A 22,529-nucleotide genomic window follows, 5' to 3' on the forward strand; every position below is an offset into this window, starting at 1 on the left:
AGATAGATGGGAAGAAAATTGACTGTTTCAGGGTAGTGCCGCCCTCCCTCCTGCGATTCCCAGCAGTTACAGTGGTTGCTGTAACAGACGAAGGGGAAGAGAGAGAGAGAAAACACTAACTCGTCTCTAAAATTGAAGTTGAAGAAAATTCCTTTCCAAGGCAATCATGACAAAAACGAAACCCTGTAAACTGGAACATTCTTCATTGGTTGTAGACATCCATTTTCTCGTCTTATTCTATTTACTACAAAAGAACAATTGCTAGCTTTATTTGCCTTGTAGACATCAAGGCATTTTTGTTCAAGTTGCAGAAGCTTCTTAACCCATTATTTTTTCTTCTTCCTCAGGTCCACCAGCAGAGGTTTTATTATGGATATGTACTCCTTAGTTGGTAGCGCAGATGATTGACATTGGAAGAAACGGGCAGCGGTGGACGAGAACAAGAGAGAATTTTCTCTATTTATATTCACACAGAACATGTCAGTGCATTAGCTGTGGCGAATTGGATAGAACCTCCCTGCCCGCCCTTCTCTATTTTGAGAGATCCCTCAAATTGATAGTTTTTTAGAGGAATTTCAGATTTACTCCTTTGGCGTTAGGTAAGAGAGAGAAAAATAGAGAGATATAAGAGATACAAGAGGTTTGAGAAGGAGTTGCTGGAGGAAGGGGATGAGGGAGAGGCAACATTGGATTTTAAAAAAAGTTTAAACATCACGTGGTCTCACGTGTATCTAGGTTTTGACGAAATACTGATGAATGTTAATGATAAGGGTAGAGTTAGTCAATTGTCAAAAACAATAGAGGTAGCATTAGTCAATTTCCAAACAATAAGGATACACTTGATCAATTAGCTAAACCATAAGGGTAATTTAAGAAATTTATCCTATACTATATAACTATTATTTCTTTAATGCCACACATGCATTGGTGTCATCAAAAAAGTTAAATCATCATCATCATCCATGTCTTATTCCAATTATATGGGGTAGACTACATGAATCATGTATCGTCGATTTTCTTTATTTAAAGTTATGATTACCATTAAATTATTGGTGCTTAAATCATTTTTTACTAGTTCTACCCATGTCCTTTTTTATTTATCCTGAGTTCTTTTAGGCCCTTTCAATATGAAAAAGTTAAATCATCATCATTATCATCCATGTCTTATTCCAATTATATGGGGTAGACTACATGAATCATGTATCGTCGATTTTCTTTATTTAAAGTTATGATTACCATTAAATTATTGGTGCTTAAATCATTCCTTACTAGTTCTATCCATGTCCTTTTTTATTTATCCTGAGTTCTTTTAGGCCCTTTCAATATGAAACAATTGGTGGTCTTCTATACACATGTCCAAACCATCTTATTCTATTATCTCTCTCTATCATTTATTACCTATTGGAGCTATTCATGGGTTCTTATGAATAACTTCATTATTTATCTTATCATTTCTAACTTTCCACCCATCCATATTGGCATTTGCATTCTTATTACTATCATTTTCTATATATATTGTTTCTTAACTACTCAACACTTTAATTGCTCCATACAACACAGCTGTCTTACAATTATTTTATAGAAATTTCCTCTTAATCTAAATTGTATTTTCCTATCACATAAAAGGTATGATGCACGGTTTCGTTTTGCTCACCATGCTCTAATTCTTTGGGTGACATCATTTTCAATCTTGCCCTTGTTATGAATTACTGAACAAAGGTATTGGAAAAATGTCACGTTAAGTTATCTCTTGGTTTTCAATTCTATGTATATCTTGATTTACACTTCTATAATATATTTTATTTTGGTCCTACTTATTTTAAAACCTTTTTTCCCTAAGGCATTTTTTACATAAGCTTAATTTTGCATTTAGTCTTTCTTTAATTTCATCAATTAAAACAATGGCATCCACAAAACAATAAGCACCATGGAACTTCCTTTGAATATGTTCAATTCATTTATGATGGATGCAAATAGATAATGGCTAAGTGTTGAATCTTGGTGAAAATCCATACTAATCTGAAGTCTCTCTCACTCACTGGTGTTCTAACATTTATTGTTGCCCCCTCATATGTATCCTTAATTAGGTATATATATTGCACCCCTTTCTTTTTTCTAAGGCCCACCATATTATATGCCTTTTTTAGATTAATAAATACTATATAAAGATTTTTATTATGCTCTCTAATTTCTTTATTAATCATCTCAAAAGAAACATAACTTCTAGATTGATCTCCCTATCATAAAACCAATTAAATTGGTTATTTTATTTGTTTCAAATTGTAATATCTATTCAATTATTCTCTCCCAAAGTTTTTTAAAATGATTTATAAGTTTAATTCCTTGACAATTATCACAATTTTGTATATCATTTTTGTTCTTAAATATAAGCACCATAATGTAGTTTCTCCAATCATTATACATTTTATTTTATTTCATATTCTTATTAAATAGCATGGCTAACCATAACAAGTCTACCTCATTCATACGTTTCCATACTTATTATATTGGAATTCCATCAGGTCTTAATGGCTTTCCCTTCATCTTATTTGATGCCTCTTTTATTTCAATAGGTCTAACTCCATGAAGGTATGTATTATTATTAATACTAGTAGTATTGATAGATTCTCCTCAGTTAGCACCCTCTATCAATTGCTCGTTTAATAATTTTTTCAAAATAGTTTTCATCTTTGTTTGATTCCTTATATTTTTATTAAGGCTATTTAACCTTCATCGTTGATACACCTAAAATGGTTGAAATCTATGCTTTTATTTTTTCCACCTTTGTTAGTTTATATCTTCCTCTTTTCTCCGTATTTAGTGCCTAATTTATGGTAAAGCTCACCATAAGGCTTTTATTTAACTTTGCTAACTTTCTTTTATAATTTCATTTCTTATGCTTTTTTTTTTTATTTTTATTGGTTCTTTACATTTATAGCCTTTTGCCATTATTTGTAGCATGCTCATTTTAATCTAGTTATATTTTGAATATCTTTATTCCACAACAAAGTTTCTTTAATATTTTGCCACTTCCCCTTATATTCTTTTAAAATATCATTTTCTATTTTTTATATTGTTTATCATTTCAAGCCAAATATCATTAATTTTTCCATCTAAATTTCATAGAAATTTAAATCATAATATTTTAAACCATGGATGCAAATGTTGGTTGCCCAATTATTTTAATATTCAATACACTTACAAGTTGCAAATATAAAAAAATCTTAATCTAAATTATCAAGACATTCTTTAAATTTCCTTTCATCTTTTACCTTTATCTTTTCAATTTAAACCATTATTTTTCAGTGTTGGTTGCCCAATTATTTTAATCTTTAATAAACTTAAAGTTTGCAAATAAAAAATATATAAATTATCAAGACATTCTTTAATTTATTTAATCTTTCACCTTTTTTTTTAATTTAAATTTCTAAATAATATATTTAAATCTTAAATTTCAAAAACCTCAAATCTAAAAAGTAAAAACGTTGAAAATTTAAGTGTAATCATAGGTCAATAAATGAGCTTGGCTCGGCCTAGGATTGTGCCCATCCGGGCCTAGGCCCAACTAGAGGTGTCAATTGGACTAGATTTGGTCCAATTTGGTCCAGCCCAATGTGAGTCCATTACAAATGGACCTGGTCCAATTCAACCAATAAATATTTTGGACTGGTCCAGAGACTGTCAAATCTGTTCAGATTCCTACTAATTTAGATTGGTTTCAACTGAAAGCTGGTCCATTAACAATTATGTCCTTATCTTCATGGACTAGATATTGGCCCAATCCAATATATAAATTCATTATGGACGGATCAGGCCTAATCCAATACGTCATATTGGTCTGTCCAATCCGTCTAAATTCAGTGTCGTATTGGTCCGTCCAATCTGTAAAAACTGATTTTGATTTCGACGAAATCCAACCCCAAACCAATTCATTGACACCACTAGGCCCAACTAATACCCTTTGGCACAGATTTTAAGTGGTGTAACCAATTAAGGGTGAACCGGAGACAAGGTAGGAATGTCGAAGGCGTGTTCAGCCTCTACATCCAGTACACTCAAGTCGCATTTGGATCACAACGGCGGATTTGGTTTTAAATTTTATTTACACAGTCAACACCTCTACGGATTTGAAATGACTAGATCCTTGTATAGTTGTATGTATGAGGTTAAAGATGGCCGAATTCCATGATGGTGCAAAATGGAGTCTACGTACAGAATCCGGAGATTCATGCGAATTGACAGGTCTGCCGTAAAATCCAGATCCACCCTACTCTAATATCTAAATTCATTTCTCACGGCCAGTGAAAATATGACAAACCGGATATAAAGTTACCGGAAACAGGGGGAAGTATAAAATTTTCTGGAAGATTTTTTGTCGGGAAAATATTTCATCCTTTCCCATTTGACTCCGGTAGACCATCAGATTTGCCAATGGGGTTGGTCCATTTTGTGAAGGAGACGGTGTTCATCTTGCAGTAAGCTAGCTTTTTATTAGACTATATATCTCTGTAAAAGTTTCCGATTGTAACGTTGGATTTTCTCCGGACCCACCTTTATTGATCTACAGCTTGTGTTGATTTAATCCAACATTATTGTATTTTTTCGATCGGAATCCTGTATGGTTTAGTGTAATTTCATTCATTGTAACTGATGCATGCATCATGCATTTCAGTAAAATCTTTCACTTACAAGTGTAGATGTGAGACGACCCACGTTAATGAACAGGACAATATTCAATCGGGCATGAACCGTATACCCGTAACTCAGCATTGCCCTTCGTGGCGTATGTTAAGAAGAACCCAACAAAAGGAAGCTAATATACGCGGCTAGGCGTATTATGCCTATTTGAACTTGAGATGAGAAATAAATTTGCAGACAACAACCAGCCCAGGAAAAAGAAAAGAAATTATATATTTGCTCGTATCCTCCCCCCCACCCTTTGTCTTCTCTCTCTCTCTCTGGTCGGCGAAGAAAGAAAGAACTAAGAGAAGAAAAGAAAAAGCAGTCATGGTTTCGACAAGGCGGAGCGGATCTCTCTCGAGTAATAACAGCAAGAGATCTTCTTCCGACGAGAAGCCCTCTTCGCCGAAGCGACAAAAGGTCTCGAAGATTGATGGATAGCCGAGAAAAGTTTTGGCTTCCTTTTTGGTGTCTCTTAAGCTCTGGAAAGTTGCTTCTTTTTTTATTCTTAGTGTTCTTCACCTCCGATTTTTTGAAATATGTAGGTGGAAAATGTTGCCGGAGCTGAGAAGTCGACTCAGACATCGGGATCTTCAGACAATTCGAAGGAATCATGTTCATTGCCATCTTCGGACCCCGTAGAATGTACTCCAGTCGATCCTCCAATCTGTGATGGAAGCGGAGCCGACGCTTTGGATTCTGGCAAGGGGGAGAAAGAGGACAAGGGAGCTTCTCCTGCGGTTCCCGTGTCGACACCGATCGCTGAAGGTAGTTCTTTTGATAAATTGATCACTCTGCATGTTCCAATCTGTATTTTCGTGGTTGTTGGGGCTTCTTGGACGGTGAATTAGAAGCCTTTGAGCTTGGATTGTTCTTGTTCTTTTGAAGGGTCTTCGACGATTGTGGGTGATAAAACAAGGACTTCTTTCTCTTCGTGGAGTTTGTATCAGAAGCAGAACTCAAGTTTTGACACTTCGACTCCTTGGTGCAAACTTCTGTCGGAGTACCCACAGGTAAATTCGAGCTTAAGGCGGTATTCTTGGGTCGTATTTTTCTCTTTGGCAAAGATCCCTCAATGCGAGTTGTGTTCTTCTTGGTCATTGTATACTAAGTATTCTAGAGTTGCTTTTTCTTTGTTCTTATTTTTTGGGTTTCTTTTCTGTTAAATTTTCCTGGGTTTTTGCTGAATTTATCGAATAGCGATTCTTAAAGGGTAGGAGGGGGATAAATGGGCTAGATCCTTTCAGAACTACTGGCGTTGGTGGCTCCCTACCGGCTCGACCGGCTCCTCCTACAAAGTTCACCTAGGAAAAGAACAAAAGAAAAAAAAATCGTTTTTGTGTTCATGCAGACATGTTGACTTGAATGTGGCCACATTCTCATTTTTCAACTTGAATCATATTCTTGGGTTGTCATCTTATAAGGTGAACTAATTACTCTGATGCAGAATCCGCATGTTCCCATCTATTCACCTCTTTTCACCATTGGTTCAAGTAGAAACTGCAATTTGTCTTTAAAGGATCCAAACATTAGTGCGGTTCTATGCAAGATCAAGCACACACAGGTAGTACTTGGACACTAAGCTTACTGTATTCTCTCTCTCTCTCTCTCTTGTGAAGATGTATCTTAGAGTGGTCTACTTGGGTACCTTTGGTTGCTCATACCGTAGACATAAACTCTCTAATGTGTACATGCAGTATAAGTACTCATTGTTTGTGGGCATGGTCAGCGTGACAACAGTGTCATTGTCATGATCGAAAGCACAGGGAGCAAGGGAACTGTGCATATAAATGGGAAGTTGCAAAAGAAGAACAGCAGCTGTGTCCTCAACTCCGGGGATGAAGTTATCTTTGGTTTAGCGGGAAATCACGCATATGTATCCTTATTATATGATTTTCTCTGTTTTTCTGTTTTGATTACCACTTCACATGATTTTTATCTTACTTTTATGGGGAGGTTTCTTAATATTCACCAATATAGATATTTCAACTACTTGTACCTGAGTTTGTGGCTAAAGTACCTTCATCAGTTGGAGTTGCAGAGCTCAGCTGTGTGGGTAAGGGGCTGAACCTTGAAAGGAGGTCCGGTGATCCTTCTGCTGTGGCTGGGGCTTCTATTTTGGCATCTTTGTCAGGCTTGAGAGAAGATTTATCTCTGTTGACACCTCCAGCTCAGAATCCTGGTGAAACCCCCCAAGGAACCGAGGGGCCAACAAGTCAACTTGCTCGTCCTGAAATTGACCTTGATGGACCACAAGGGAAGGGGAATCCTGATCCAAGTGCAGGCAGTGATAAAGTTTCTGAGGCTGGAGCTACCAACAAAAGCTTTCATCTTGACAACAACCACGACTCTGGTGTAGAATCAGATATTGTAAAACTCTCTGGGGTGAATGATTCACTAAGACCTTTCTTGCGGATGTTGGCTGGATCATCTAGTTGTGACCTGGAATTGAGCAAACATATCTTTAAACAGGTATTAGAGGAAAGAAAAGAATGGACGAGGGATTCACATCAAACATCGACATCAGGCGTTTCACCCAAATGTGCAGCTTTCAAAGAAGATATTCAAGCTGGGATTCTTGATGGTAGAGAAATAGAGGTCACATTTGACAATTTTCCATACTACTTGAGGTATGGGTCTTCCTTTCTGTGTGTTATTCTTTTTCTTTTTCAATCTTCTTCTCTACTTCTCTATTTAGGTTGTATTTGACATTCCTTGTTTTAAGGACTTGTCTCCTTTTTTCGGTTAAAATTCCCCTATGAACACTGAGTTTTTAACTGCAAAAAGGAGATGAGTCCTTAAAATAAGGAATGTAAATGCAGCCTTAGTTAATTATCCTTTTTTTTCCCTATATGTGAATCTGGCTAAATCAGATTGGTTGTACAGTTGATTGAAATACCTGTCTCTGTTTCAACCTTCTTCAGGATACCATAAACATATGAATGACCCATACTTAAATATCTAGAATCAATGCAAGTTTCCTAATGAGTTAAAGAAGCTCATTACAGTTCTATCTATCAAAAAAAAAAAACTCATTACAGTTCTAGGAATTTTGCCGTAGTCACTTCCAAAATTAGTTGATAGAAGATGCTGTTCCCTTAACTAATCAATTTTCCCGTGCACCTGACTTGAACTGAATAAAGTTGAGCTAATATACTTTCGGTCAAGCTTGTCAAAATGTTCAAAACTTCAAATGGGCCTTTAGTCTTAACTTCCTAGACACCTTGAAGAATAAGCTTGTTTCTTAGATGAGAAGAAACTTATTATACATGAACTTAGTGTATTTGTGTGTTTTAGGCATGTTATTTAGATATAACTTCAACTCTTACAAATACAAGTAACTAATGAGCTCAAGGTATTTTTTTTTTCCTGATGGTAAAATCTATGAGCTCAAGGTATTTGTTCTATAGTAAAACCTAATGAGCTCAATGGATTGGATTTAAATCATTTAATGCCATCAAGAGAATGTACTTAATCAGTAATAGAAGGACGAGTGATAGAGAGGGTGAAATGTGAAAATATTAGAGTTAAATTGACAATTAAGTTGTAATTTTTTAGTCATTTTTATAGTTCTATTGACTGAATTATGACATGCAGTGTATGAGAAAGATTAGTATTGAGTAAAAGGAAAGGAAAGAAAATGAATGATGAGAATCTGTTAATTGTAATGAGAATTAATTCAATTTCTTCTTTTGTGGGATCCAAAACAGAAAAGGAAGCTGAGAGAAAAGGAGGAAAAGCTTTCCTTTTGTTGTACTGATGTTTTCTTTTATAAAATGTCCAAGGAAGTGGTTGAAAAGAAAACAAATTAAAGAGTAAAGAAAGCTTATCTCATGTAGCATATTTTCCATGTATGGTTTGTTGTCTTACTTTTTTGCAACTGGCAAAAGATAGAGCTCCACCGCCTGTCTTCTTATTGGGCAACTTGAATTTAGCATTTATCATCCTTCTTAAGGTTGCTGGATTATATTTTGTATAGCTGTTAAGTGTTAATATTTCAAGAAAGAGTAGTATCTTATGCTTTCTAATTCCCCTACCCCCTGCTGCAGTTCAAGTACCAGAAATGTTTTGATTAATGCTGCATTTATACACCTGAAGCGTGGAGAATATGCAAAATATACATCAGACCTTCCTACTGTAAGCCCAAGAATTTTACTATCTGGTCCTGCAGGTGGGTTTGTTTTTCTTCACTCAAAATTGATTTTGGATAGTTTCATCAATTGTGTAACCAAGTGTTTCTAAATGGTTGTGCAGGGTCTGAGATATATCAGGAGATGTTGTCAAAGGCACTTGCTAATTATTTTGGGGCTAAATTGCTTATATTTGATACCCACTCATTTTTGGGTGTAAGATATCAATCATCTAAATATTAACATCTTATTATTAGAGCACTTTCTATTTCTGTTTTTTTAACTTATATTATAAGATTTTTATGTAAAATCATTTCTTTGTGTTGGTCCAGCATATTATAATTATTTGGGTAGATTTCAGACTGTCATCCTGATCTTTCAGATTCCAGCAATTTGCTCCCATCATTGGCATTTCATCAATTAACTTTCAGAGAAGATTTTCACTGGACTGTTATGTGTATGTTGAAACATTTCTAAAACCCAAACTTCCCTTATACCATGTTATGTGATCATTTTGTAGAAAATTGATAAAATACAACAACAAAAAAAAACATAATGGAAAAGTAGGAAATTACCAAAAATACAGGAAATACAAGAAAGAATGTAGAAAGAGGAAAATAAAACAAAATACAAAAAACAGAAAATTGCAAAAAAGATAACAAAGAGAAAGAGAAGAATATAGAAAACACGGAAAATTGCAAAAAAGGAAATTGAGAAAATACAACAAAAATACAGACAATCGTGTACAAAGAAAAAGAGGAAGCTATAGAAAGACAGAAAAATACAAAAGAATACATAACTTTAAATGGACATTTTTGTTATTTTATCCTTACCATCAAGCACATTAATGGGGGCAGTGACAAAGTTCTGAAATCTGAAAGTTCAAGGTGAGTCATGGTCACAAATGAAAATTTGGGGGGCTAAGTGTCACTAACCCCAAGGCACTGGGTGGCCGTGGCAGTCTGTAATTTACCTAATTATTATGTATGCATCATTTTATTATTTAATACAGTTGCAAAAGGGGAGTTGTCAACCAGCAAACAGATCCTCAATTATGTATGTATTGTAGGGTTTATCCTCGAAGGATTCAGATGTTCTAAAAGATGGACCAAAAGCAGAAAAAATATGTAGTTGTTCAAAGCAACGCCCTGGACATGCTGATGTTGCTAAGATCAACATTCCTCTGGCTGGGGAAGCAGATATGCCTGATTCTTCAAGTACACCTTGTGGTCTGGACTCTCAAACAAAGTTGGAGACAAATACTGCACCGTCAACTTCCGGGACTACTAAGACTCATCTTTTTAAAATGGGTAACTATACTCCAAATGGGACTTCATTTTCAGGCTTTTCAGCAACGTCCACCACTGAGTTTTACAGCATTTGATATTTATTTGTTTTAACTTAACTAGATACTTCAATTATGAAATATTCAGGTGACAGAGTAAAATTTGTGGGTATGGTTCACAATACCTCATATTCAGCAACTTTGCCTGCAAGGTACGGGCTATCTTTACATAACTTCTTACTAGTACTGCTTGCTTTTTTTGTTTTTGTTTTTTTTTTTTTAATTTTTAAATGTGCTGCTTCTTTTTGATCGTTTGTATGCATAATTGGACTAAGCTTTGGTTTCTATTTGTGTTTGTGTCAGTGTGTGTATAAGGCATTAGTTGTGTTAATTTCTTAATGACCTTTGGTGAGGAAGATAGATGAAGGCAAAGAAGAAAGGGGAGGAGAGAATAGAATATGTCGAATGGCGAGATATGTAAAAAATTAGGTTGAATTCCCACCTTGTTAACTTTTATACTAACGGGAAATAATGACAAATTAGCCCCCAATGAAATATATTGTATTTACTAAAATGTGCCATACTTTACAAAGGTACACTATCCTGAGGTAGACGCTTTTCATCCATAGATCCAGCCTAACATCATCCGTGTAGATAATTAGAATGGTCACAGAGCACCTCCATCTCTTTATAGAGAGAGTTTGATCAAGACCAACATTAGACTGTTTAAAATCAATTCTCTAAATAACTCTCCTAAACCTTTCAAATCATGCTCTGGGAGAATGCTTCATGCCATTAATAGACTTTTGTAGTTTGCAAAACTTACCTTGGCTATTTGTAATATAAACACTTGGTGGTAAGTCCATATACACATCTTGTTGTCATTGAAGAATATTTTTGTAACATCCAATTGATGTAAGACTTATAAAAATATTTAAAAATCATAAAAAAAAATCCGATTGATGATGGGCCATGAGAAATGAGTAATTAGGGACAGTTTAACTCAAGTAGAGTTCATTTTGGCAATTGGACTGAATGTCTCTTGGTAATCAATGGGCTACAAGTTGTGACTTCTACCTCTCTACGGGTCTATTTATCTTATATTTCATTGTGTACACCAGTCTGTAAGCCCATTGATTCCTCGCCTTGAGGTAGTTTAACTAACTCCCATGTTTGATTTTCAATGAGAGCTTTCATCTCTTGGGCCTTAGCCCTTTTCCGCCAGGGCAATCTCATAGAAAAGACACTAGAAACAAAGGCATAATATGGAGATAGTGAGTTATGCGACAAGTAATTAGAGATAAAATAGGCAACACAAGCAAAGGAAGAAGATTGAATGCACTTATCTTTTCCCTTTGTCTAGTGCAATTGATAAATCAAGATCTAGAATTGTATCAGATAATGATGCATTAGGTGAGGAATCAATATGATTAAAAGAAGGCTAATTACTTGGAAAATGAGTGCCTGGTACCTGCAATTCTTGGACATTAGTAGATTGAATAGGAGGAACAAGAAGAAGAATAGGACTAGGGAATAGGGACAAGAAGTATAGGGATAGGTAAGGGAAACAAAAAGGATTACTCTATGATCTAGCATATGAGAAGGAAATAAGGATATAGATTCAAGAAAAATAACATCTTTGGAGACAAACCGTTTCGCGAGGACAAGATAAAAAATCTGTATTTCTTTTTGATTGGAGAATAGGCAAGAAAAAAAACTCAAGAGATTTGGGATGAAACTTGACTCTAGTGGGACTCATGTCATGAACAAAACATACACATCAAAAGAGTCTCAACAGGTAATCAAAAAGAAATTCATCAGGCCAGAGAACTTGATGTAGGGGTTGAAATAGGCAAGAAAAAAAACTCAAGAGATTTGGGATGAAACTTGACTCTAGTGGGACTCATGTCATGAACAAAACATACACATCAAAAGAGTCTCAACAGGTAATCAAAAAGAAATTCATCAGGCCAGAGAACTTGATGTAGGGGTTGAAGCTGAAGTATCCTTGAAGACAAAAAATTTTGGCAATGCATACGGGTAGCAGTGCTGTGGGGTGTATGGAATGAAATGCAAGAATGATGATAAAGCCTCAACTATTGAGGAAATCATTGATTTGACAACAGTTAGGGTTGCCCATTTGGCCATGGTCATTGACATGCCAAGAGTATAGAACATGGTAGCTGGTTACCAAGTTGTGAAGCAACATGGGTTGGTTTTCTGGACTGCTGAAGTCGTGGGCAGATTAAAATTTAATTTTGATGGTTGTAGATTTTTGGACTTTCAATATATTGTGGAGAACTCAGCTCATATCTTTAGAAGATGCTGAATCTATATCCAGCTTCCATTTGAAATCGAATTCATGCTCTTTAAATATATATAACCAAGTATGCCAAGATATATGGACAGTATGCAGTAGTCATATCATTCCATACAAGCAATAGATATGGTTCCCTGGTATCAGTTTGCACAAGATGAAGACAACAGAACTTCTTTTATTACTAGAATAATAAGTTGCTCTACATTGTTTAACTAACTATTTACATTTGCAAACTTAAAATAGACATTGACAGAAAGAGGCTGGTAATCAAAGACCTTAGAGAAGCAAAAGAAACATGCCCTAGGCAATAATGCTATAGCCTTATTTGACTTGATGAAACATCACCATTAACACTCTAGGACTGAGGCTGGCATCCAAAGAATTATCTTGATGACTAGTTCAAAAGGTAGATTCCATTAACCTAACGTCTATTTCTAATCATCTTATCTGTGTTCACATCTTGATTCTGGAAGAATAAAATGATTAGGAAAAAAGATTACACAGCATACTAAACCTTTTGTAAGAAACCAACAAACAAGTGATTGGTATTGAATTGAGGTACATGAAAGATTGTATCAAGTAAGCTGCCATCACTTAGCCTCTTCAGTCTTCACACAGCAAATGTGGGGGCTTGAGATCCATTGGCTATACATATTTTATGTCCACTAAAACACAGTATTTCAGAGGTAAAATGGGGAGATGTATTAGTCATATGGTCTAAGGCACCAAAATCAATTATCCAAGGTTAGGGTGTAGAGGCATGACAAGCAAGGGACTAGAAGAATTGGATCGGATCCACTATTGCCCTCTAGCTGAATCAAAAAGCCTGAGTTTCCCCAACACGCCTGAACTACATATCCCAAATGAAGCCAAAGAAGCAATACAGATGGATGTTGAGAATCTGAAGTAGTGGCGTGTTATTCTCCTTTCTTGCCTCCTTTGAAACAAGCAGTCTTCAATTATGGGTGAAGCTTCCAACAATAGTCCCTTGGGTGCTTGAGCTTCTTGTTGCAGACACATACAATAACTTCTGATTCTTCTGTTGACACATTCTTACTCTTACCAACCTCTTTATATTTGGTAGAGACTATCATAGAAAGATCAGGCTTTGAAGATTGAATCATGCCCACCCTATAGCTGTCCTCTCCCTGCACTAGTGAATATTTAGTAGAGAGGCTGCAATTTTCAGTACTCAAAATATGCTACCTAGTGTAGTCAAACTTTGGACTAAGACCTGCCAAAAATTCAAATTCTGTTATTTTCAATGAACTTTCTATATTGATCGACATCAACTGGTTCTGTCCATTCAAAAGTCTCCAAATGGTATACCTTTTCTGATTCTGACACTGTCTTCAAGGAAGAGAACTACATAGCCTTTGATCCTCTCCCCTTATTGTCATATTGTTAAGTGCTAACCCCCTGCATAGCTGATAGAGCCTGGTTGTATTTTGGGCTTGAGAATTCATAGTATTCACTTTATCCCAGATGTCCATGGAAGTGGACAGGTATATGTAGTTCTTTGCAATATGTGATTGCATCGAACTGATAAAGCATGCCATTATCAGATTTTCCTGCTCCCTTGTCGAATATGCAGGATCATTGACCTGGGATTTTATCTCCTTTGCATTGATCACCCTTGCTTCCCATGACTTCCACATATAACCTTGCCGATTGAGGCCATTCAAGAAAGTTGATGCCATCTAGTTCTACAATCATAATGCAAATATTGGGACTATCATCAGTCTGCATACAATAACCAGATATACTTTTTCACTTCCTTTAGGCATTCATCACATAGAAACATCTTTTTAGAAACTTTAAGTGCCTATTTGGAAGGGTTTTCACACAGTGGCTTGTGGCTTTGCAAGGTTGTCCCACACAAAAAGCCTAGAAGCTATGGTGAAAAAACAGTAAAGTCCAAATACATTATACATTTTAATTCAACTACGAAATCGGATTTCCAGTGAAGCTAGTTTTAGTAGCTTCTTTGAGGCAGTTCAGTCAACACAACTCAATCAAAGCTGAAGCTCTCCCAAATGGGCTCCAAAATCATACAAAAATAGGATCTATGGTCTGGAAATCTTCAAAGCACACTGAGTCCAACCAGGAAAAAATACATTAGAATGTCTATTTTTGTATGATTTTGGAGCCCATTATTGGGCAGTAAATATGATGAAATAAATCATCACAACAATCATAATACTACATGAAATGTCCTGAAACCTCATGTGGTGTCTTAAAATTTCATATCAAACTAATAATAAATCATCCCAAGGAGTTGCATCCTGAACAGATTACTCTGAACAAATTTTCCATTTTTTCAATGAGAAAATATATGAAAATACTATAATGTCTTAAAATCTTCCTCTGTTTAATAAAAGTTATGTTTTCTGTTGCTGATAAAAAAATGTCTTAAAATCTTGGTGAAAACATCAGCAGTTGCTGAAGGCATCAGGAGGGAGAGGTTTCTTTCTTTCTTTTTCTCAGTAAAAGGTAAAAAGGGAGAGTTTTCTTTCTTTCTTTTTCTCAGTAAAAGGTAAAGTATATCTGTTTTTTCCAAAAATTGGGAGAAAACTCCCAGAGGTGAGGTGTGACAGTACAAGTATGATAATCATAGCATTACAGAAAGTATATTAATTGTAAAAAGGGAATCTGTAGAATATCTGCAGCTTTAGCCCAAGAGAATTTTGGCAGTCTGCAGTCATGTTGCAAATAATCTCGTGAGATTGGGAGGCCCTGTTTTCAAACACCATGCTGTTCCTTTTCATCCAAATAGCCCACATTATAGCAGCTGGAATCATGTACCGTAGGGTCTTTCCATTGCTGGACAGGCCTTCCAAGTGCCAGCTCTCCAAGAAAGCAGAGATGGAATGGGGGAAAACCCATTTCAGGTGAAGGTTTACCAGAACATGAGCCTAAATGAGTGCTTATAGAGCGGTGTAGAAAAGTTGGTTGGCTCTCTCAGCATTTGAGGTGCAGGAAGGGAAATCAACAGAAGCAATGGTAATGCCTCTTCCAATCAGCTTGTCCTTAGCGAGGCATTTACCTAAGGCTGCAGTCCAAACCATAAAAGCAACTTAAGAAGGTACATTCAAGGCCCAAATAGTCTTAGAAGGAAAGGGGTGTCTCTTAAGAGAGAATTGTTGCATCATGGATTTGACTGTGAAAATTCCCTATCCCACTTCGATGTTCTGCAGTCTTCCTAATCAGGAGCAGGCAATTGCTGGGGATGGCTAAGCATCTGTGACTGTATAGCATGCTGATATCAGCAGTTGCTTGTGATAATGTTGCTAGCAGCTGATTGCATTTCTGGTATTAGTGCTAATTTGTTGCTCATCTTAGGTCAAGAAGATAGACAGAAGGGAAAATGAAGGAGCAAAGACAAGAAAAAAGAATGTGTCAAATATTGGGTTATCCAAAAACTTAGGCCACACACCTTCATTAACTTTTATGCTAATGAGAAATAATTACATATTAGCTTCTGATTATAAATACAAACATTGCAATGGCTAAATTATCCTCGTACATAAAAAGTGAAGCCTCCACCATATTTTTTTTGATAATTGAAGCATCCACCATATAAACGTGTACCATAATATCATTAAGCATGTACTTCCTAGAGGAAGTAAGGAGCTAGGGATGTATGATTTGTAATCTGCAGCTACTGTTCGGACAATATTATCTTTCTCGATAAGAATTTTATTTCTATTAAGTGGTATAAGGAGGTAGGAATGATCCAATATTGAATTAGATCCTAGAGATTCCTACTGACCATAACTTGGATTTTGGAATAATGTTAGCTTTATACTAAATGAAACTCTAAGTGCAAGCATTAAATTGGATGACAAATGATTGTATAATGGACATGAAACTCAATCTTTGTTTAGTAATTGAAAAACACCGATTTATAATCATATCTCCATCATTAATATCTTGTTTATTGCATTTAGGGGCCCAACATATGGATACAAGGGTAAAGTTCTTTTACCATTTGAAGATAACATGGCATCCAAAATTGGTGTACGATTTGACAAACCTATTCCTGAAGGTGTTGATCTTGGTGGTCTATGTGAAGGAACACATGGTTTCTTTTGCAATGGTGATGTCCTGGACTTGTACTGTAAACTTCATATCGCTGTTTAAAGCATTCTCTATCTCAAAGCTTTGTATCTTAAATTATCGAAGGCTTCTTTCTTTTGTAGTGAATGATCTTTGTCTGGAGTCTCCGGGGACTGAAGATTTGGACAAATTACTCATAAACACATTGTTTGAGGTTGTCATGTTGTTTCTTTTTAAATGCATGCATCAGGGTGATTTACCATTGTTGTCTACTTGCATTAGAGACTAACTACTTCAATCATAATACCAGGTTTTATCTAGTGAGAGTAGAAACACTCCTTTCATTTTGTTTATGAAAGATGTTGAAAAGTCTATTGTTGGGAATTCTGAATCAGCATCAACATTTAAGAGCAAGCTGGAAAAGCTTCCTGATAATGTTGTCATAATTGGTTCCCACACCCAGACTGATAGTCGCAAGGAAAAGGTATGCCAATTTGTTTTCTGTGGTGCAGATGCATTAGGTACTTTTTCAGTTCTGCATTTTTCCTCCTATATCTTTATTGTGATAGTAATTCCATTATTTCCATCTTGTATTTCCTTGAATTTTAAGTCTTTTGGTGCAGTCACATCCAGGAGGTCTTCTTTTCACAAAATTCGGAAGCAATCAGACAGCCCTTCTTGACTTTGCTTTTCCGGTAACAAGCCTCTGTTTTGAAATTCTTGCACTTTTTTCCTCTCTCATAATTCAGCTTGTGTTTAGTTCTTGATCCCTATCAATGTTAATTAAATCGGAGTTTCCTTTTTCACATCCTGTTGCTACATGTTTTCAGCATACTTTTTTCACTTCTTTCCCTTATAGATAATCCTTTATTGAGTCAGAGAGCAGTCAGTTTGTGTCCCCTCCCCAAATAAAAAGTCAATGCCAAATAGCTGGGACCAACGTTGGTTAATGGCCCTTTATTTCTGTTGTGGATGCTTGATATAATCTCTGGTTAAGCTTCGAGGAACAACAATGTTTCAGAGTTCTATTTCTATTCTCTTGACAATTCAATTCAACCAAAGGCCAAAGGGTAGAAGGACTTGAGAGAAGGAAAGGTTGCAGTGGGTAGTGCAAATAGGATTCATTCAAAAAGGATTTGACTGGTTGCAGTGCAAATACAGTATGCATAATGCACTGATGCAAATGTGGGTAGTGCAAACAAAAAGTTCCAATCCTAAGAGGAATTTGTTTACTAAGAGAAGGAAAGGTTTGGCCATTGTTAATAGAGGATTAGACTAAAGCTTTGTAGGAGGCACAAGAAAACTCACCATCAGAAGTCAATGTCCAAATTCTATTATCTTCCTTTGGGGGATCAAAAACCACCCCACCCAAAATCTAGAGCAAAGCTGAGACATTCTCAGCTTTGAAGTCCCTAAGATCCCTCCTGGAACCTAAATCCCAGTCAAAATCCATACCTTAACTTAAAAGGGACCAAGAAGGAAATCACAATCTCCTTTTTGAATAAAGAGAAAGTACAATGATGGAAAATTTTCCTTTCAAAGGCACATCTCCCATCCAAATATGTTCCCAGAATTTCACATGTAATCCAGAGTGAAGGTTATGCTTGATGAATGGCATGAAGGAGAGTAGAATGACATGAATGGATTTCCATGGAGAATCTCTTGCCCATGAATACTGTTTTGGGCATGAATACTCACAATTATATTTGCCACTTCTCCCTATCCTCTACTAGTCTCCACAACCATTTCCCCGAACAATGCTTCATTTCTTTTTTGAATGTTTCCAATGCCTAGTCCACCATCAATCCCGTTTTTAATGACCATCTCCTAGCTGACTCTATGATCTTTTTTCTCTTCCCTTGGTTCCCACAAGAAATCTATCATCAGTTTTTCCAATATTTACTTTCTTTAGGATCCTAAAGACATATAAAAACTAGCTAGGTAGGTTTGTCAATGAAGATTTTATCAATGTTATTCTCTCTCCCATGGGCAAATAATTTTTCTTCCATGAAGCTAACCTTTCAATAAACCTATCTGCCACTAGGTCCCAAAAACCGTTATTTCTCGGGTTATCCCCTAAATGCAATCCCAAATAATTCAAGGGCCACTGAGAAACCGCACATCCTAGAACTTCAACCCTCTCTATTGCCTCCCTTTCATTCATATTTATCCCCACAACACAACTTTTATCAAACTTCGCTTTCAAATTAAACATCTTCTCATACAATTGCACCCCCAACTTCAAATTTCTAACCCACCTAATATCCTCCCCTCACAAAACAATATGGTGTCATAAGCAAATTGTTGAGTAATGGGTACCCTATCCTACCAACCCTCCAACCCCTCACCAAACTTCTAGAGTCTACCCTTTCTATTAGCTTTCCCAACACTTCAGTAATTAGAGTGAAAAGGAAAGGGGAAAAAGGGGAAAGGGAGTCTGGGTCCCCTTGTCTAATCCCTCTAATTGCTAGAAAGTGATCCACTACTGCTCCATTTACCAAAATTGGATAATGGCAAGTTTCAATACACCCGTATATCCATTTACACCATCTCTCCCCAAAACCAAAAGACTCCATCACTTGTACCAGAAAAGACCAGTCCACCATATATGCCTTCTCCAAATTAAGTTTACACGCCAGCCCCTTTTTACCAGATCTCTTCAAGGTCTCCATAGTCTCATTTGCAATTAGGATTTGATCAACTCTTTGTTTGTTTATCACAGAGGCACTTCGATTACGAGACACAATATGTGGTAGAACAACTCTAATTCTCCAAGAGAGCTCCTTAGCAATGATTTTATACACCCTATTCACCAAACTTATAGTTCTAAATTCTCTTGGATGACTTGCACCACATTTCTTTGGGACCAATGCAACAAAAGTGGAATTCAACCCTGGATTAATCACCCCTCTTGAAAAATTCATTGAAAACCTTTTGATATCCTACTTTAGAATGGTCCAACAATCTTGATAAAAAACCACTGTAAACCCATGTGGACCCGGTGCTTTAGGTCTATCCATAGAAAACATTGGTTCCTTTATTTCCTCTGGATTGAAACTCCTTGATGATTTGGGCCAATCTAGTCCATCTAACCACAATCTATTCTTTAGGAGTCTCCCGCATATATTATTTAAAATGTTCTACAAATGCCCCTACAATCTCCAAATGTTGTGCGTGAGTAACTCCATTAATCTCCAATTTATGTATGAAAATTTTCCTTCTTCCATTGGCTAGAGCATGAAAATATTTTGTATTTCTATCCCCCTTTCTCACCCACTTATGCCTCCAACTAATTTTTTCTTTAAACTAAAGATTCCTCCAGTTGCTTCCTTAAGACCCACCTCATCTCCTTATCCCCATTCTCAAATGTCCCTTCCTCTTGGCATCCAAATCCTCAATTTGGCTAATAATCTCTTGTTTCCTCTCTTCAATCCTTCCAAACTGTTGGATGTTCCATTCCTTTATCTTGGCTTTTCATTCCTTTAATTTCCAATGGAACTTCATCCCTTCCCAATGTACCCTTAGATTACTATCATTCCACCAATCATTTACTTTCTCAACAATACCAGGGTGAGACAACCACATGTTCTTAAATCTAAATGGGGCTGGACACTTGGACCTCTACTACCCAACTCTTCTTTAGCAATGGTAATAGGCCAATGATCAGATGTTACCCTAGGCAAAGCCCTTGAAACTACAATTCTCATCACAACTTATGATGCAGAAAGTCATTTGTAAATACAAATGAATCTTTTTTTTTTTTTTTTGGGTGGGGTGGGGGGAGGGATATGAACAAAGGTAGAAGGGTGATAATTGGGATTTCACTGAAAAAACTGTGAGTTATCGTCAATGATTTGCAGAGAAAAAAATACAGGGAAATTTCACTTGTCTGTAGAATTACGAAATTGGGCCTGTTTATCTAGTGTTTAAGTTTTTTTCTTTTTAAGGGAAAATATGAATTAACTTTACCAAGATTCTAGGAGAGTCGGTCACTTCATTTGTATAATTGAAATTTATTTACACTGGTTCTAGGTGCCATTGCTTGGTGTAATGGTAATTGGAAAACCTTGGGCTGACAAGCATGAGAACTACATGTTTGAGATTGAGAGCGGCCACTTTCTAGATCCTTATCCAGTTTACCCCTCCCAAAACGGCAAAGGTGGTACCGGAACTGTTTTTTTTTTTTTTTTTAACCTAGAGGTTGCATTGTCATGCATTAGAATTAGATAGTTAACTGTATGAGAACATGTTTGCATGTTCCCTTTATCATGAGGTCTAGGTCTCCCCCTTTCAATGAATTAGAAGGATTTTATCTGAAATTGGGTCTTGTGCAGAAGCTGCATACTGCCTCTTGATAAGAACAATGGTAATCATCCATCACATAAACTTCCCCTTTGAAATTGGGCCTGCTTGAATGGGCTTTGCCTATAGGCTCAAGAAGAAATGCCATACAGGCTTGTGTCTGCCTGCATGAATTACTTTTTGGATAATTGGATAAGTAATAAAAGGTATGGATATAAATAAAATCACTTTCCTTCAATCCTCAAAGTAATTAAGCAGCTATGAGTTCAGGTTTGTCTGTTCCTTATGTTTGATTTGACATCTTTGATCAACTCAAGGAGTTCATAATAATACAGGTAGTATTTGAGTAGACAGAGCGGAGAAGATGAAGAATGCAGATGTCTTTTGCTTACTTGTATTGAACCAGTGGACTTTAAGTTAATACTTTCTTTCTGCTTATCATCTTGGCCTGTTTCTAGCTCATGGATGCAATCAGTCCAATATGGTCAATTTCAGAAATTGAATGCTTTACTAGATAACAGGACGTCCCTGTGTATCTATCAGTTACTAGTTGCCATTTCCAAATACCCGTTTAAACTGTTTTTTCTCTTACTCTTTTTGCATTCTTTACCTACAAAAATGAAACATATGTTCAACTTGTTCTGTTGCTGATCTTGTGAAGAGAGGATCTGTTTTGACATGATTACTTTTTGTTTTCTTCCTCAGGATAGTTTTGGGAGACTGCATGACAGAAACAAGGAAATCCCCAAAACAACAAAAATGTTGGCAAAACTGTTCCCTAATAAAGTGACCATACACATTCCCCAGGTGCATAGGAGTGGCTTGCATTTTAGTCACTGTTCTTGTTTTTTTTTTTTTTTTCTTTTGTTAAAGCATCTTATGGCAGCACATTATTCTGTAGGATGAAGCTGTGCTTGCAGGCTGGAAAAATCAGTTAGATCGAGATGCTGAAACCCTCAAAGCAAAGGGAAATTTGAATAACCTCCGTAATGTAAGCAATTCTCATCATTGCTTATTATATATGAGATGTTTGCAGCTTTTCTGCCTGTAACATGAATTGAAAGTCTTTTATTTGAGCTACAAATTTTATTGCATCACTCTTTGAATTGTGATATGGCCCTGAGTCCCTGACTACTTCTTAATTGTTGAAATCTTTTCTTGCTGATAAAAAAAGTCTCAGTGAAGAAATAAAAGATTCTCCCCTTAGTGGGTTAGGTGTTTGCAGAGTTGGTAGAAAATCCAATAACATTGTTATTAAATATTAATTACTTGTTCTTTGATTAAAGTGCAAGGCTTTTTTGTTGGTGGGGCAAATTGGGAGGATGGAATTCCTACTACATTTTTTTTTTTATCTTTCTTTCTGTTAATTAAAAAGGATCAATGCCATTAATAAAAACTAGTACAGTTACAAGTTTCCTTTGGAGAGGCACGAGCTGCGTCCTCTCCTACCAGTAGGAATAAAGACAAAAGATAGAAAACATATTCAGTCTACAATTGAGCCCAGTACAAACTTTCCCTATTTACCCCTTGCTTTGTAAGACCATCAGCCATAGACTTTGCTGACCTCCCCACCCATTGTATTCTTACAGTCAAGCTTCTTATTAGACAGTTGAACTTTTTAATTTCATTCTTAAAACACCACACAACAGATTCCGGATTTTGTAGCCAGCCTACTACTACCTTGGAGTCCCCTTCTATTATCATCTGTTCCACACCTATCTGCACTGCTAATTGTACTCCCTGGATAGCGGCA

General features: G+C 36.2%; 1 protein-coding gene across 4 annotated transcripts in view; it reads left to right on the plus strand.

The window, feature by feature from the left end:
• Positions 1 to 4,871: 4,871 nt before the first annotated feature.
• The window catches only part of LOC148853553 (uncharacterized), a 37,078-nt gene continuing 19,420 nt past the window's right edge, over positions 4,872 to 22,529 (plus strand). The window contains exons 1-17 of one of the 4 annotated variants that reach the window (XM_088984038.1): positions 4,901 to 5,100; positions 5,226 to 5,448; positions 5,569 to 5,693; positions 6,128 to 6,244; positions 6,410 to 6,556; positions 6,661 to 7,065; positions 7,153 to 7,310; positions 8,730 to 8,851; positions 8,935 to 9,026; positions 9,880 to 10,120; positions 10,244 to 10,307; positions 16,366 to 16,514; positions 16,618 to 16,688; positions 16,785 to 16,958; positions 17,098 to 17,169; positions 21,482 to 21,583; positions 21,678 to 21,767. In XM_088984038.1, coding sequence (XP_088840164.1) covers positions 5,008 to 5,100; positions 5,226 to 5,448; positions 5,569 to 5,693; positions 6,128 to 6,244; positions 6,410 to 6,556; positions 6,661 to 7,065; positions 7,153 to 7,310; positions 8,730 to 8,851; positions 8,935 to 9,026; positions 9,880 to 10,120; positions 10,244 to 10,307; positions 16,366 to 16,514; positions 16,618 to 16,688; positions 16,785 to 16,958; positions 17,098 to 17,169; positions 21,482 to 21,583; positions 21,678 to 21,767 — 2,445 coding nt within the window. In that variant the 5' untranslated portion in view covers positions 4,901 to 5,007. Of the gene's footprint in view, positions 5,101 to 5,225; positions 5,449 to 5,568; positions 5,694 to 6,127; positions 6,245 to 6,377; positions 6,557 to 6,660; positions 7,311 to 8,729; positions 8,852 to 8,934; positions 9,027 to 9,879; positions 10,121 to 10,243; positions 10,308 to 16,365; positions 16,515 to 16,617; positions 16,689 to 16,784; positions 16,959 to 17,097; positions 17,170 to 21,481; positions 21,584 to 21,677; positions 21,768 to 22,529 lie in introns of those variants that run through there. The other 3 variants (XM_088984037.1, XM_088984039.1, XM_088984040.1) reach the window with 3 other exon arrangements.

Source organism: Nelumbo lutea, chromosome 4, assembly GCF_056320005.1.
Source record: "Nelumbo lutea isolate HS-2025 chromosome 4, American lotus-T2T, whole genome shotgun sequence".
NCBI classification, from domain to species: Eukaryota; Viridiplantae; Streptophyta; class Magnoliopsida; order Proteales; family Nelumbonaceae; genus Nelumbo; species Nelumbo lutea.